Genomic DNA, 16926 nt, shown 5'->3' with positions numbered 1-16926 from the left:
TTGAAACTCAGTTAGGTCTCTTTGTCAAAGAAGTCCACTTCCATCAGAATACATCTTCATACCATATCGTTGTCGAAGTGTATAATGATCTTCTGGTTCTGCTCATTTCACTCAGCATCAGTTCATGTAAGTCTCGCCAGTCCTCTCTGTATTCATCCTGCTGGTCATTTCTTACAGAACAATAATATTCCATAAAATTCATATACCACAATTCACCCAGCCATTCTCCAGTTGATGGTCATCCATTCAATTTCCAGTTTCTAGCCACTACAAATAGGGCTGCCACAAATATTTTGGCACATACAGGTCCCTTTCCCTTCTTTAGTATTTCTTTGGGATACAAGCCCAATAGAAACACAAGCACTCTGATTTTAGAAAAACCTGGAAAGACTTACAAGAACTGATACTGGTTGAAGGAAGCAGAACCATAAGAACATTGTACACTGTAACTGTAACATTGTGCAGTGATAAACTTTGATAGACTTACCCCTTCTCAGCAATGCAATGATCCAAGGGGCTTGTGATGGAAAATGCTGACCACATCCAGAGAGAGAACTAAGGTGTCTGAATACAGATCAAAGTATGCTATTTTCACTTTTTAAAAATCTGTTCTTTTTTTGTTTTTTTTCTCATAATTTTTCTTTTTTGTTCTGAATCTTCTTTCACAACATCACTAATATGGAAATGTGTTTAACATGATTGTACATGAACAGCCTATATCAGATTGCTTTCTGTCTTGGGAAGTGGAGAGAAAAATGGAAGGAGGGAGAAAAATTTGGAATTCAAAATCTTACAAAAATTATTATTTAAAACTATCTTTACATGTAATTAGAAAAATAAAATCTTAAGTGCAAAAAAAGAATGACCAAGATGATGATAGCATAGTGCTTAGCATATAACAGGTGCTTAATAAATGCTTGTGTCCTGACTGATTGATTTTAAACTATATGATAAAAATTGGTTGAAGACACTAGGAATCTTTAATTTTGAGAAGAGGTGAAATGATCAATCGCTTCAACTGAAGGGGAATATGTAGGAGAGAGATGCACAGAATGTAAGCCCCCTGACAGCAGGGACTGTTTGTCATTTTATCTTTGTGTTTCCCTAGTGCCTTACATGTAATGAGCATTTAATGCTAAATTACTGAACCGAATCAGCTTTGGTTAATTCAGTCCCAGAAGAGAGTTCTAGGAGCAGTGGGTAAAAGTCATAGAGATGAACTCCAGCCCAAACTAAGGACAAAATTCCTAACAGAGTTGTCTAAAAATGGAGAAGACTACTTCAGAAGATAGTTAAATAACCCATGACTGCAACTGGTTGGTGGGGAGTTTGGATGGCTGACCACTCTTTGGGATATTGTAAAGAGTATTTCTATGAAGGTATGGATTCAGCCTGATGATTTTTGAGGCCCTTTTTTACTCTTCTATAATCTACTCTTACTCATTCCCTGCTTGGGACCAATATCTGGGAAAGATGATGGGTAGTCTTATCTATTTATGGGAAAATAACAATTATTAAGTTTGGCTTATTAGCTTACTTGGCTAATTTAGCTGCTTCCTGGGCAATCATGTCACTGTTATCTTTTGATTACCATGTGACAAGTGAATGTCAAATCACAACAATAAATTGCAAAGAGAACCTCTAAAAAATTAACTTAAACTATGCCCCATATACAAGAAGTTGCTTATTCTGTGACATTCCAAATTTGGCAATGTCTACATATATTCCCATATTAATGTGCCTATTCTTAGGTTTCCCCAGAACTTTGTTCCAAGCTTAATTAATCACATGCCCCTCCCTCTCTCATTCCCCATCTCTATAATCAGGATTCTCCTCAATCTGTTGCCTAGAGCCCATCTAGCTTCTACCCACATATTCACAAATCTCAAGAATTGAAAAACTAACCAATAGTTTACTGAAAAATCTCTTTTCAAGGGTTTCCTTTCTACCAGAACCAATTGCGAGTATATTTTCTAGTCATTTCAGAATGAATATGAGAATTTAAAATCTTGGTTTATTTTCACTTTAAAAGGTTCCATGCTCTTCTGCTTTTGGTATGTTGGACTATGAAGGCCATCCAGGAAGATTAGGCCAATTTCGCTCCAGAGGAAAGGCTTTTGAGATACTTTTCATTCTTGTCTGTGATGAAAAACCTTATGGAGGATAGAGTGGGGCTTAAAGGTAAGCAGATGTAACTCCACATATATGCCTTCTCACTTTGGTCCCCTCTTCTCCCTCCTAATCATTTGATTCTTCCATAATATTCCATTTTAGCATCAATACTCACTGACACATTTCTTCCCATCTTCAGCGAGGGTATAACCATTATAGCATTGGCACACATAGGATCCAGGAACATTTACACATATCTGCTCACAGGCATGGTCCTGCATTTCACATAGATCCTGAACTGAAATACAAGGTCAAGCCATTAGAAGATGACTATATGGTGACCCAGAGATAGTTTTATTTTCAGGGATCTCAAAGCACAAAACAATCTAATTAACAGTTCTTCAGCATTTTAAATCACCACCACCACCAAACACTTTTAAAATACCTACTGTTTTTTAATCCAGCATCTTGTTAGGTACAGTACAAAGACAACAGCATAGATACAATTCTTTCTCTTATAATTTTAAAAGCACTTCAAAACTTTAAAATCTTGTCTATCACCTCTACCTAATTTTTCTACCCTCCCTCTTCCCACCATGGATCGTTCACATTTTATAGATAGGGAAAGTGAGGCAGAGGGCAATTAAATGACACATTTAACTAATGACAGATCCAAGAATTGGAGATCCTTGATTCCTGAACTGATACCAGCCCATCAGGATACAATCCCTTGTCAAATATGTATTAGGAGTAAATGTAGTGCATTAGTTGGTATACTTGAAGTGAAGTCATAATTATTTTTTCATTCCTCTCTGAGTTATACTCCTGAGTCTCCAGGATTTTCTCCATAATATTTCAGGAACTTCTTTTCCCTAGAAATTCACTATACCTATGGACTTCACACATTGAAAGCATCTTTGCATTATGGCCTCTCCCTCTGATTGAGTGGCTCCTTTCAGAACAGCCATTTAAAAAAAGACATCCATCACAACCTTAGTTTCATTCCTCTCCCTAGAATTTCTTTGCAAAACCTCAGTATCTTCATTTCTTCCACTTAGCCTTTTCAGCTCCCTTTTATTTGTTATCTTTTCTCATTAGAATTTAAGCTCTTGGGGCAGCTAGGTGGCACAGTGGATAGACTACAGGCCCTGGAGTCAGGAGGAACTGAGTTCAAATTATGACTAGGCAAGTCACTTAACCTCAACTGTCTTAAAAAAAAATTAAGTAAACTTCTTGAGGACAATTATGATCATTCTGCTTGTATTTGTATCCCTTAAGCCTTAAGGAGTATCTGGCACATAGTAAAAATTTAAGAAATACTCATTGACTTGACATGAAAACCTAGGTTCAAATCCCACTTCTGAATTTTTAATTATGTCAAGGCAATAAATGCCATAGATAAGTAATTTAACTTCTCTTACACTTCAGTTTCCTCATCTGTAACATGGGGATAATAACACCTGTAGTTCTCCCATTATAGGATTATGAAGCTCCAAAGAAATGCTAGAAAGTGCTCTGGAAACTTCAAAGTACTATATTAACATTAGTGATTATTATTAAAATAAATTCTGAAACTGTCTCTTCCTCTGTTTATTTTCCCTAATAAATAGCTGAAGGGAAAATGATAAATGGAAATGCTAGAAGAAAATGCTAGAAAATGCAAATCACCAAAGGGAACTGGATTATTAACATAAATTATCATTATTATTTGGTGTCATCACTTGCTAATAGTTCATAAAGTGCTGATAAGCCCTGCCTCACTCCTTAAAAAAACAAAAACCAAAAAAATCCACAAAACTATAAGAATGTATTTATAGGAATATATTTTGGGGAGGATAATATATTTATGAAATTGAAACTTAGGAGCATTATTAAAGGGTAATAAAGGTCAAAGATATCATCAGTTCATCACTGATTCATTCTTTCCATTCAACAAACTCTTTTTATAATTCTCTTTTCAAGCTCAGAAGATGGTTTGACTCATAAAAGAGCACTGAATTTGCCATTGATTTCCTCATTAGAGCCTGGGGGAAATCAAAACACATTCATGGAGCTTTTTATTCAATATAATAAAGAAAAATGTATTTGCTTCATAAATGAGAGGTCTTGTGATATAATGGAAGGAGTGGTAGATTTGAATCAAGAGTTCAAATTCTGAATCAGGTAAGTCATTTCAGGTTTCTAGGCCTCAATTTCCACATATGTAAATGGAGTTAATAATCTATTCTTCTCATGCAACAGTCCAAGGGAAAGTTCCCAAATCATAATAAATGTCTAATTAGAAAGATTAAATGCAGATTAAAGGATGCTATTTTTCACTTTATTTTTTCAGTAGTTTTTTTTTTTGTTGTTGTTCAGATTAACATAGAAATATATTTATTAATTTATTAATGTGGAATTATATTTATCAATTTTATTGCCATATTGGAGAAGGAGACAGGAAGGGAGGGAGAGAGTTTGAAATTTGAAATTTGAAGAAATGGATGGTGAAAATTATTTTTGCATGTAATTGGGGAAAAAAATGTTTTTCAAAAAACCCTAACCCTCATATCTCATTATTTGCTTACTGGAGGAGTCTGTACAGCCAACTGAGGGTATTGGCTTAGGTTATCTTTTTGTAGAATCCAAATCACAAGTTGCCCATGCTCCATGTCCTTCCTTCCATGGTTTTTTTCTTAAGCTTGTTCTCATAGATAAATCACCTTCTGCACCTCAAATTTGGATCTATCACTTATAAACTCATTTCTTATACTTCCTATTTCCTACTCATTTGCATTTGTTGCATTTTTCTTTTTTTGAGTATTTTGTCTTTGAATAGTCAACAACTCAACAAATATTCATAAAGAGTCCATTATGTGTCAGGCACTGTGCCAAGAGCTGGGGATACAAAGAAAGGCAAAAAAAAAAAAAAAAAAAAAGTCTTTTCTCAAGAAGCTCAGTCAGTCTAATGGGAGAGATAACATGTGAAAAACTAGTCTATATACAAGATAAATTGTAGATAAACAATCATGAAAGTGAGGAGTTGAAGATGATACTAAGTTTGCAAAACTAGGCATTTAGAAGGATGGTTGAGCTTTTTTTTGACAGTAATAGAGAAGTCTGGAAGAAGTGTAGGGTAAAGGTAAGGAAAATAATGTAATTCAACTCTGAGATACTCATCCATGCCTTGTCATTTAAAGCTAACTCGGTTCAATTAACTGGAAAAGGAGAGATGATGATTGCTCTTGGAGTCATTCAGGTCATTGTCCCCACTTTGAAGATAGACCCAAGAAGAAATACTGTGTCCAGGACCAGAGATTATTGAATTCAGTAGCTTCAGGAAATATGCTTCATTTAGCTTCCTGTTATAAACTTCTGCTCTCTTTGGAAGCTGCGGCCACATTTTCCCATTTGTTGGATTTGTTGTGGTAATATCCTTTTATTCTTTTTAATCTTGATGATCATATTTAATTTGTATATTGGCCTTCAGAAGAACTTTTGGGCTTTTGGCTCTAGAAGACTAGACTGGGTGTGTAAGCATTTGAAGCCAGAAATGTGACTGGCAATCAGACACCCCGAGGGTGAAGAAAGCCAGGACATGAGATCCTCATGTGTCTTCATGATGTATCAAAGTGTGGTAATGCATTGTGAAGGGGTTTTTGATGTAGAATAAATAGCACTGGATTTGGAGTAGAGGGTTCAAATCCTGGCTAGATGGCTTATCTACCTTGGTAACTCTGGGCAAATTCCTAGATATTTCAAGCTCCTAATTTCTTCTTCTGTAAAAATGAAAAGGTTGGACTATAAATAACATGCTATTATTATTGCTAGAAAGATCAAGGGCAAGGAATGTTGACAAATCAAACCAGGATTTTGTTTAATGATTAGGTAGTTCCTGTCTACTAGGACGATAAGTCCCTCTCCCTCATGAATCACCAACCTCTTTCCCTCAAATAGAAAGCTTTCCAATTGCTTTGATTTGTTTTTGTCCTTTCATGCTGTTTTTATAGTCTCTGGGATTTATGACCATGAGGATTTGTACAGGCTGAAGGGAAGATGTGGTGGGGGATTAATTTAATTAAACAAATACCATGCAATGGATACACACTAGGTCTTGAGAAAACAACTGCAATGTTTTTCTGGAAATAAGCACTTCAATCAGATACCAATACAGATGTTTTCAAATGATAACTTAGGCTTTTGAAAAACACCAGTGATTTTCTCGTGTTTTTCACTCCATGGAGCAGTTTTTTTTCTGTATTGGTAAAAAAACCTAAATAGGGGACAAAGGACTTTGAAGTGAAATGTCTTTAAGTGTCAGCACTATGATTTATAATCCCAAAGATGACTTGTGGAAAGCCTCAGAGGTTGGGGTCACAGTAATCTTCTCCAAGACCTCTAAAAAAAATAGAGCTTGGGAGAGTTTGGTGACATTCCTTTCCCTGGACTAAATCTACTGTTATTCATCAAAGTAAAAGGCAAACCATAGCCATGAGCCAAATCTTCAGGCCTGCTTTTGTGCCATCCTTATCCTAAGAGTGGTTTTTACATTTTAAAAGAAAGACTTGTCTTACTTAAAAACATATGGCAAACCACTTATGTTTTTTCATTGTGGATGACCTTCATCTATGTTATTCTGTAAGATCCACCCACCATCTTATAGGCAATCTTATACTTGACATTGCATGGCTACCAGTGGAGCACTGGTTTTCTTATTTTCACTGCATTACTGATCCACTTTCTTTTTTGTTCATACCTCTCTCTAGTAGAAGACTAGAAGTATTTTACTAATCACTATCTCCTAGTTATCTGATTAGTAGAATTAGTAGAATACAGTCTCAACACCATTTATCTTGCATAATTCTTTCTTAAAAATTATGATACTATTTCATTTTTCCAAATACATACAAAGATAGTTTTCAACACTCACCTCTTCTTGCATAATTCTTGGCAACTAAAATAGCCTCCTTATGTCAACCATGCACCTCTCCCGTGACCTACAACTTTAATTATTCAGGATTGTTATATTCTTAGGTAACTAAGTGCAGCAAAGTATTAATTGCAAGAATTTTGAAGTTGCAGATAAATCTGAATTCTAATCTTAACCTGTTTTATGATTTGATCTGTGAGCTTGGCCAAGTTACAGCTTTCCTCAGCCTCAGTTTCCTCATTTATAAAATGGGAACAATAATATCCCTTACCTCAAAGAGTTGATGTAAGGATGAAGGGCTATAATATATGTAAAACATTTCACAGACCTTAAAACATTACATGCTGGCTATTATTTTATTCTGAGTCTCACAATCTAATACAGCTTTATCAGAAGACTACTATTTTTGAAATGATAGGACTTTGTTTTAGGAAAAAGCCTGAATACATTTATCTATGTATCCATCTATATATACATTTATCTATGTCACAAATAAGAAATAAGCTCAGGAAGGGTAGCAACTGTTTCATTTTGTCTTTGAATTTCTAATGCCTAGTATCAAGGCCTTGAATGTAAATAGTCTCTATTGAATTGCATTGAATTAAGCCTCAAATACTACATGGTCTTTTCAGTGGGATATAGAGTCACTTAGAAAAAAAAGTAACTTAGTAATCCTTATTTAAAAACTCATGGAAGTAAGCAAAACCAGGAGAACATTTTATTCAAAAATAGCAATATTGTGTGATGAGCAACTATGATAGAATTAGCTCTTCTCAGCAATACAGTGATCCAAGTCCAAAAGACTCATGATGGAAAATACTATCCATATCCAAAGAAAGAATTGATGAAGTTTGAATGCAGATAAAAGCATACTATTTTCACTTTATTTTTTGTGTTTTTTTTTTCTCTTTTAGCCATTTCTTCTTTACAACATGACTAATATGGAAATATATTTTACATGATTACACATATATAACCTACATCAAATTGCTTCCCACTGTAGTGGGAGAAAAATTTGGAACTCAAAATTTTATATTAAAAATGAATGTTAAGAAGTGTCTTTGCATGTAATTTAAAGGAGGGGAAAAGAAAAACCATGAGAATGAAGAATAAATATTGCTGAGATTTTAACCTATAATCTCATGGGCAGCTCATTGAATTGGTCTATTAGAATACATATCTTGAACAGATCAAGTAGATAGCTAGTGAGCTGGGCCCAGAATTGAACAGGAAGAAGATAGAAGATTGAGTTACAAAATTTGCATTTGAGAAACTGGGTAGCATTTTCATTGACCTTCAAGTTGTTTCATGGCAAATTTTCAGGTGGGCCAAGTAATAAGGTGATAGGCATAAAACAAAATGTTAAATCAACCAATCAATGAATCAAACAAAAATTGCTATGTCTTAAGTACTATATAAAAGTCAATATAGCTGATAGAACTTGAACTTAGATTTTTCTTGTTTCTGGAATAGTCTTTGGGAATTGGTCAGTCATGTATTGAGAGGGAGAGACAACAAATATTATCTTTAATAACAGATGTTATGTCTAATAGCACTAACACCTGGAAAATGCTAACTTACCGAGAGCAAAGACTCAAGTACTATAGGTAGATCATGTGGAAGGGAGTTATGGGATGTAACAGACAAGAATTATACAAGATAAGAAAGTGTGGATGAGTTATAATCTACACTATTAGAGGGAATGCCCACATCAATGAAGTCATAAATATATAGGAGTATATACAATATAGAAATATCAAAGCAATAGACTATAAGTAAGCTTTAAAGAAATATAAAGACAGATATAAAATAATTTTCTTCACTAAATTTGATATATAATTTAGTATTGGTCAACTTATCATTGGGTTTACTTCCTAAATCTAAACTGAATTCATGCTAACTCTTCTTGGGATAAGACATTTTCTAATTTAGCATTGGCTTTGGGTTTCAGAATAATAGGCTAAACTATTTGTTTGATTGATCAGTATTATGTCCTACTATCCCTTCTATCCTTTTTTAAAGAAAGGTTATTTTGCCAAGTTTTTTTTTCTATCAGAACTGAAGATAAAAAGTCATGTCTGTCCTTTCTGCTGTTTGTTAAATACTCCAGGGACTGTTTTCTTGCAAACAGGAACAAGTTTCTTTGGCAACCCAGTAACAAACTCTCAATTTAGTTATGTAGATATAGCATTTACACTCACCTCTGGGTCTCAGACAGAACTTCTTTTAACAGACTATATCTTGAAAGTGCTTTCCTTTTCCCCTACTCACCTCCACCTCTGACTTTCCTTCAAATCTCAGCTGAAGTCTCATCTTAAGTACAAGAATCTTTTCCCCATTTTCCCCATTTAAATTTTCCCCATTAATACCAATGCCTTCTCTCTGAATTACCTCCAATTAATCTTGTTCCTATCTTTTTTAGACATAGTTGTTTCCACATTGACTCCCCTTCTGTGCCTCTTGAGGGCAGATTGTTTTTGCCTTTCTTTGTATCTCTAGCATTTAGTATTGCCTAGTGTTTAATAAATGCTTTTTAACTTGAATTATTTGAGCTCCTGGTTATATGTAAAGAAATGTACTCTGTTTATAGCTCAGTGATACTCATTTTCTCTCTTCAATTGAAATAAAAATTTCAAAACATAATTTCCTTCTTCTGCTCCATAATCAAGTCATTTGCTTCCTTTTGCATCAGGTTTCTATTGTTATTATACCCCTTTTTTCTTCTTAGTATTCATTCTAGGCCTAACTCCCAGTCATTTCTAACACTTACCTTTCATCTCACCAGTATATTCTACCTCAAAAACTTTTTCATAAGCCAAAATGGTTTGTTAAGAATCCCATTCTAGGGGCAGCTAGGTGGCGCAGTGGATAGAGCACTAGCCCTGAAGTCAGGAGGACCTGAGTTCAAATCTAGTCTCAGACACTGTCTAGCTGTGTGACCCTGGGCAAGTCACTTAACCCCAATTGCCTCAGCAAAAAAAAAAAAAAAAAAAAAAAAAAAAAAAAGAATCCCATTCTGACTGGAAATTGAGTGAATGTTCATCAGTTAGGGAATGACTGAATAAGGTATGTAATCGAATATTATTGTTCTATAAGAAATAATAAGCAGGCTGATTTCAGAAAAGCCTGGACTTATATGAACTTATACTGAGTGAAGTGAGCAGAACCTTGAAAATATTGTATACAATAACAAGATTAAGTGATAATCAATAACGAGGTGATTCAAAGTAATTCCACTAGTCTTGTGATGGAGAGAGCCACTTGCATCCAGAGAGAGGACTATAGGAACTGAATCTGAATCGAAGTCTAGTATTTTCAACTTTTGTGATTGTTGTTTGCTTGGTGTTTTTTTTTCTCTTTCTCTTTTGTGATTTTTTTTCTTTTTTGATCTTTTTGTGTGTGTGTGTGTGCCACATGATAAGCATGGAAATATGTTTAGAAGAATTATACATATTTAACCTATATAAGATTGCTTGCTGTCATCGATGGGGTGGGGATAGGAAGGGAGAAATATTTGGAACATAAAATTTTGCAAAGGTGAATGTTGAAAACTATCTTTGCATGTATTTGGAAAAATAAAATACTATTTTTAAAAAAAGACTCCTGTCCTAGAAAATTCAGTTCTAGATAATAATAAGACAATAAAGATCTGACAGGAAGTGAAAGACTTGGTCATTTTAATGGGGAGGATTTCCTTGCTTGGAAAAGAGTGAACTTCCCTGGATAAGGAGTATTAGTTCTACCATCTTCTATTGTGTGATCTTCAGCAAGTCACTTAATATCTAGGTCTCTATTTCCATTATCAATAAAACTAGGTGGTTCCATTAGGTGACTTCTGAGATCCCTTCCAGTTCTACATCTATAGACAACCTGTGTCTATAATCTTTGGCTATTAATTTTTAGTACCTGTCTATACTGCCTTTGAAAACATATTAAATTATTTGGCCACTAAGTATGACTTGCTATGCTTCAGAAAGTGGATTCAGAATTTTTAAATGTTGCCAGAGGATCTACATTTAAATCTAAAAATGAAAAGAAAAGAAACAAACAATTTGGCTAGTATAAAAGATCAAACAGGCTGCATCTAAATCCATGGGGTCATTGGTGGAAATATTCTCTTTATAAAGAAAACACCACATACCTATAGAGATAGATTACATTACCAGGATAAGGGGTGTGGGGAAGAGAGACTATTTATAAATGATAATGTAAAAATAATATATCAACAGGATAAATTGGGGGTAATCATGCAAGGGAGGGACTAGCATTAAGGGAGATTAGGAAAGAATTCTTGAAGATGGTAGGACTTTACTTAAGACTTGTTAGAAGTTAGAGAAACAGGGAAGGAGAGAAACAGAGCTCCAGCTGTGTGTGATTGCCAATAAAAATGCCTAGAGTTGGGAGATGGTTTGTTCCAGAAATAGCAAGGAAGCCAGCCTCGTCGCTGAATCACATATTATATGGGAAGGGTGTGAAGTGTAAGAAGACGGGAAAAGTGGGAAGAAAGGGAGGCGGGTCAGGTTATGAAGGACTTTAAAAGCCAAAGTAAGTTTCTGTTTTCCATTAGACACCACATTTTAGTCTACAGTGCTTATACAATGAGGAGCAGTGAAAAGGGTGGGAAGGATTTTCTATTCCTTCCTATCTGTGTGACCTTGGACAAATAAATTCTCTGGATCTCAGTTCCCTCATCCTAAAAAAGCAAAGAAGTTGGTCTAGATGGCATCTTAAACTACAATCTCTGAATCTCTAAATCCATGATCTTAAGTGACTTGAAATTTCCTTTTTTTAAGTCACTCTTTTGGTTTGGGTTTAGTAACAAAAGTAAGGGGACGCTCTCCAAAGGTCTTTGCTAAAATTCTCTAGAGTGCTTCTCTAGCCTTCTCCCACTAACAATAGCAGTTAATCAGAATAGTTATGGCAGATAGATATCAGGCAAAACAGGGATGGAGTTCAAAAGACTGAAGTTCAAATCCAGGTTCAGATACTTGATTTTGGGCAAGGCACTTAATCGCTGTTTGCCTCAGTTTTCTCAACTGTAAAATGGGGATAAAGTAGTACCTACTTCCCAAGGTTGTTGTGAAGATCAAATGAAATAATATTTATAAAGCATTTTGCACAGTTTCCGGAATATAGTTCTTGTTTGTTCATCATCTTGAAAAAGGGCTAATGACATCATGGATGATGTGAGTGAATTGTAAGTGAATTGAATTTAAGTGAGGCAGAGTTGCACAGACTCATCAGCTTCATTCTCTCAGTCATTAAAGTCTAATGATAGAATAAAAGTTGAGATGACTTGTAATGGCCTTGGGATGCAACTGATAACCCTAGCATTTCAATGTCTGTCCAAGCTTTATGCACTTCACCAGACCTGTTTCATGGCCTTTAGAACAAATTATGCCCATCCACTCATTAGGACTGAGGAAGTCTTCAGATGCTTGGAATAGACATCTTTCTAACCTACTAATGGCTTTAAGGCCATGTTGACTCCCTTAAATTTGGTTTAGGTCATCTGCCCAGATGGACATTTCTTGGAGCCACCGGAGGCACCAAAGATGCATGAATAGCCTTGAAATGGACTCTGCAGCCCTAGCCCCATGAGAGAGCCCTCTCTGAACACCCGATTCATCCTCCCTGGAACGTAATAGGTACTATATAAATAATCTATCTACTTAGCTATAGTAATAGTAGTAGAAGGAGGAGGAGAAAGAAGAGGAGGAAGAATTGCTATCCTGTAAAGCATTGTAAAGAGACAAATCTCAACTGGTCTGGAATAGCAGGAAGCATTTGTGTGGGTGCTTTGAGGGCCTTGGTCCTGGGTAATCAGCAAGGTAACTGAGGATGACTAGACAAAGAGAGCAAGCTCTCAGACAAGGCAAAGGAAGGCCAAGCAAGGGCAGGGTGGGGTGTTTGGTTGGAGGACCAAAAAACAAATGGTTCCAATTCTCAAAGATGTTAACCAGGATTAGTGCTCATAAAGATGATTTTATTAGGTTGAGTACCTAGAAAAACTATGACCATAAATATCAGATTCAAGTTTTTTTTTTTTTTAAATCTCTTTTGGCAAGTATAGACTGCTTTGTAAATTCTAAGGCTAAAGTGTTCTTGCACAGCTGAATAGGAAATTTTGTGTTTTATAATAACAGCTCTGGCCAAACCTTGAAAGTCCCCATTTAAAAGCAACTTTATTTTAGCAAAATTAATTTTCTCCCCTCTCAATAAGAATATTTTAGGAGAGATTTTTATCTGTTTACACTCCTATATTCTTTAGTTTGGGTAAAATATAAGCATGTGATAGCAAACTTGAGGTTAAAAGCTTCCTTCTAAAAGATAAATTAGAAATCTGAGCTCCCACAAGAGAACCACAGGCAGCCTTCTTTTAAATGCTTGTGACTTGGTAAAACCATCTCTATTCAACCCATATGATGTGAGAAATGGCAACTGAGATGCTCTGGATGGGAATACAGGGCAAAAATGCTGATTTCTTTGACTCACACCAGCCTTTGTCACATCTTTTAGGCTGTTTGATATACTAGAATTCACTGAAAGATATCACAGTAGTGATGAATTAAATTCAACTTTAAAAGTGAATTGAGATGAATTTTTCTTTTACCAGAAATTATTCAGCCCCCTCATCTTTTCTGTTATTGAATTCAAAACCTTGGAAGCAAAATGCATTTCACAGGACAAGTTAGAAGCATGTCTACTTTTTAGTTACAGATACTTTGGAAGGAATGGTATACGTGACTTACTCCAAAACCCAAAAAGAATATGAAGAGAGTTGCTTTATTAACAATGGGCAGACACAGGAGTGAAAATAAAGACAGGCAAAACTCATCGTCTCCATTTGAGAGCTTCCCTCTTCTTTTTCACTGAGTCCAGAGGCCCCATGCTTATTATGACAGCTGCAGTTTGCTTAAAGACTGTCAACAATACAAATGAGTCATCAACTGTACTTGTACATTGAAAAAAAAAAAAAGAAAGAAAACAAACCTGTCCTATCAAACATGTCTCAGCTGTTCTTTAGATCCTTTCCTATGTCAGTTTAACTATGTTAAAATTCTATGATTTATTCCCCAAAGTTGTACTTTTCTTATGAGAAGAGATAAAAATTCTGAAACTGAAACTTAATTACTTAAATAGATTAATAGGAATCTTGAGAGTATGGGCAGGTTCATTTTAGTCTTTGTATTGCTAGCACTGATGCTGCTGCCATTACCACCACCATTACCATCACCACCGCCACCACTACTACTACTACTGCTACTATTATTACTACTTCTTTCATTACTTCCACTACTACTACTATTACTACTTTCATTACTTCCACTACTACCACTACTACTACTACTATTTTTATTACTTCTTCTACTACTATTTTTACTACTTCCACTACTAATACTACTTGCACTACTATTACTATTTTCACTATTTATCCTATTACTACTTTTACTACTTATCACTACTACTACTATTTTTACTACTTGCACCACCATTACTACTACTTTCACAACTTGTACTATTTCTACTTTCACTACCACTACTAGTATTTGTACTACTACTTCTACTATTTGCACTACTACAATTACTTGCACTATTTTCACAATGTATACTGTTACTACTACTTTCACTACTTACACTACTACCTTCACTGTTACTACTACTTGCACTACTAGTACTTTCCCTGCTACTATTACTACTACTTTCACTATTTCCACCACTACTACTTCTGTTACTAGAAGTATTAGTATTACTACTCCTACTGCTATTATTACTACTGTTGTTATTCATCCTTCATAGTCAAAGAATACTAATGGCATCACTATGTTGAGGTCAAGGTATATATATTCTACTGTCTCTGATCAGCTGAATATAAGCTTGGAAGGCTCTGCCACAGTTTGGGTACAAATAATCTATTTGAACATTTGTGATGAAGCTATCTCTAAATTTGCACATCTTACATTTCTTTGAGCTACTACAATTCTGTTTTGCTCACAGAGTTCAGTGATTTCTTTGATGCAGATCCCCTTGTCGGGCAGTCCTGTTCCAATGTTTCCCACGTCTCCTAATCAATACTAACATTCTTTAGAGTAACTTTGAGAGTATCTTTGTACTGCTTCTTCTGACTTCCATGTGAGTACTTGCCTTGTGGGAGTTCGTCATAAATTAATCTTTTAGATAAATGTATATTTTTGGCATTTGAGCGACATGACCAACATATGACAGCTGTATTCTCTGCAATGGAGACTTACTACTACTATCTGTACTACTACTACTACTACTACTACTACTACTACTACTACTACTACTGCTGCTGCTGCTGCTGCTGCTGTTGATAGTGGTAGTTGTTCAATCATTTCAGTTCTGTTGTATTCTTCATGACCACATTTAGGGTTTTCTTGGAAAAGATACTAGAGGTTTGCCATTTTTTGTTCCAGCTTAACTTGAAGATGAGGAAACTGAGGCAAACAGAATTAAATCACTTGCCTAGGATCACACAGCTAGTAAATGTCTGAGGCTAATTTGGACTCAGCAGATGGGTCTTCCTGATTTCAAGGCAGGTTCTCTAGCCACTATGCTATGCTAAATTTTGAAAGTTCTAGAGACTTGTCAAATTTAGAATTTATAGATGCTTGACTGTATTTTTTCGCTTTTTATATCCTCAGCACTTATCACAGTGCCTGGTACATACTAGTTGCTCAATAAATATTTATTGATTGATCAATTGTGAAAATAAATAATAAGAAGAGAAGCTGGGATAAGCTATTAAAAGTTTATGCTATTTTAAAGTTCGTGCACCCCTTTCTCCCGATTCATACATCATACCCCTGTCTTCTATTAGAATATATATGGTTCATCAAGCTCTTCAGCTCAATATTTACAAAATCTCATAATTCATCACTATGCACAGTAGCCAAACAATCAGTTGGTCATTACTTGAAAGTGCACTGCCTGCAAGATAGTGCCTCATAGATGATTCAGGCCTGTTCTAATGGCCATCTGCACCCAGAGAAAGGACTAACGGGACTGAGTGTGGATAGTATTTTCACTCTTTTTGTTGTTGTTTGCTTACATTTTATTTTCTATCTCTTTTTTTCCCTTTTTGATCTGATTTTTCTTGTGCGGCATGATAATTGTGGAAATATATTGCACATATTTAACATGGATTACTTGCTCTGTCTAAAGGAGTGGTGGGATGAAGAGAGGGAGAAAAAAAATTGGAGCACAAGGTTTTGCAAGAATGAATGTTGAACTGGGAAATGAATGTAAACTGTTTGCATTTTTGTTTTTCTCCCCGGGTTATTTTTATCTTCTGAATCCAATTCTCCCTGTGCAATAAGAGAACTGTTCGGTTCTGCACACATATATTGTATCTAGGATATACTGTGACATATTTAACATGTATAGGACTGCTTGCCATCTGGCGGAGGGAGTAAAGGGAGGGAGGGATAAAGTTGGAACAGAAGCAAGTACAAGGGATAATGTTGTAAAGAAATTTTTTTCAAAATACAAATAAATTTTAAAAAATAAAAAAATAAGAATGAATATTGAAAACTATGGATATATTTTGAAAATAAAAAGCTTAAAAAAAAAAAAAAGATGGTACCTCATATACCTGTGCACTTTGACAGAAGGTAAATACAAAGAATGTATGGTGTCCATCCTATCTAGATAGCTGCATCTCTGCTCTCTCTGTCTAACCACAGGTCTGCATCATTACTGTTCATTTTAATGCTGAATACAAACTTTTGGGGGAGGAGTTGAGAAGTTTATCTGTGATCATTTTTTCCTTCTCTTCTCTAAATGAATGTGTATTATTGAGAGTCTGAATCCTTGATGCTTAACTCTTGTATCACCATACTTTCTCCTTGAGATCTCATTCACTTTTATGGTTTAAATATCTC

The 16926-nt window shown here is 35.2% G+C and overlaps 1 protein-coding gene across 1 annotated transcript in view; it reads right to left on the bottom strand.

Annotated features, from left to right (window-relative positions):
• The window catches only part of MATN2 (matrilin 2), a 217176-nt gene that overhangs the window by 70337 nt on the left and 129913 nt on the right, over positions 1-16926 (bottom strand). The window contains exon 6 of the mRNA XM_051974444.1: positions 2288-2410. Within this exon, the coding sequence (XP_051830404.1) occupies positions 2288-2410 (123 nt within the window). The remainder of the gene's footprint in view (positions 1-2287; positions 2411-16926) is intronic.

Source organism: Antechinus flavipes, chromosome 1 (genome assembly GCF_016432865.1).
Source record: "Antechinus flavipes isolate AdamAnt ecotype Samford, QLD, Australia chromosome 1, AdamAnt_v2, whole genome shotgun sequence".
Classification (NCBI taxonomy): Eukaryota; Metazoa; Chordata; class Mammalia; order Dasyuromorphia; family Dasyuridae; genus Antechinus; species Antechinus flavipes.
The sequence above is the reverse complement of the archived record's forward strand: the minus strand, read 5'-3'. Positions and strand labels throughout refer to the sequence as shown.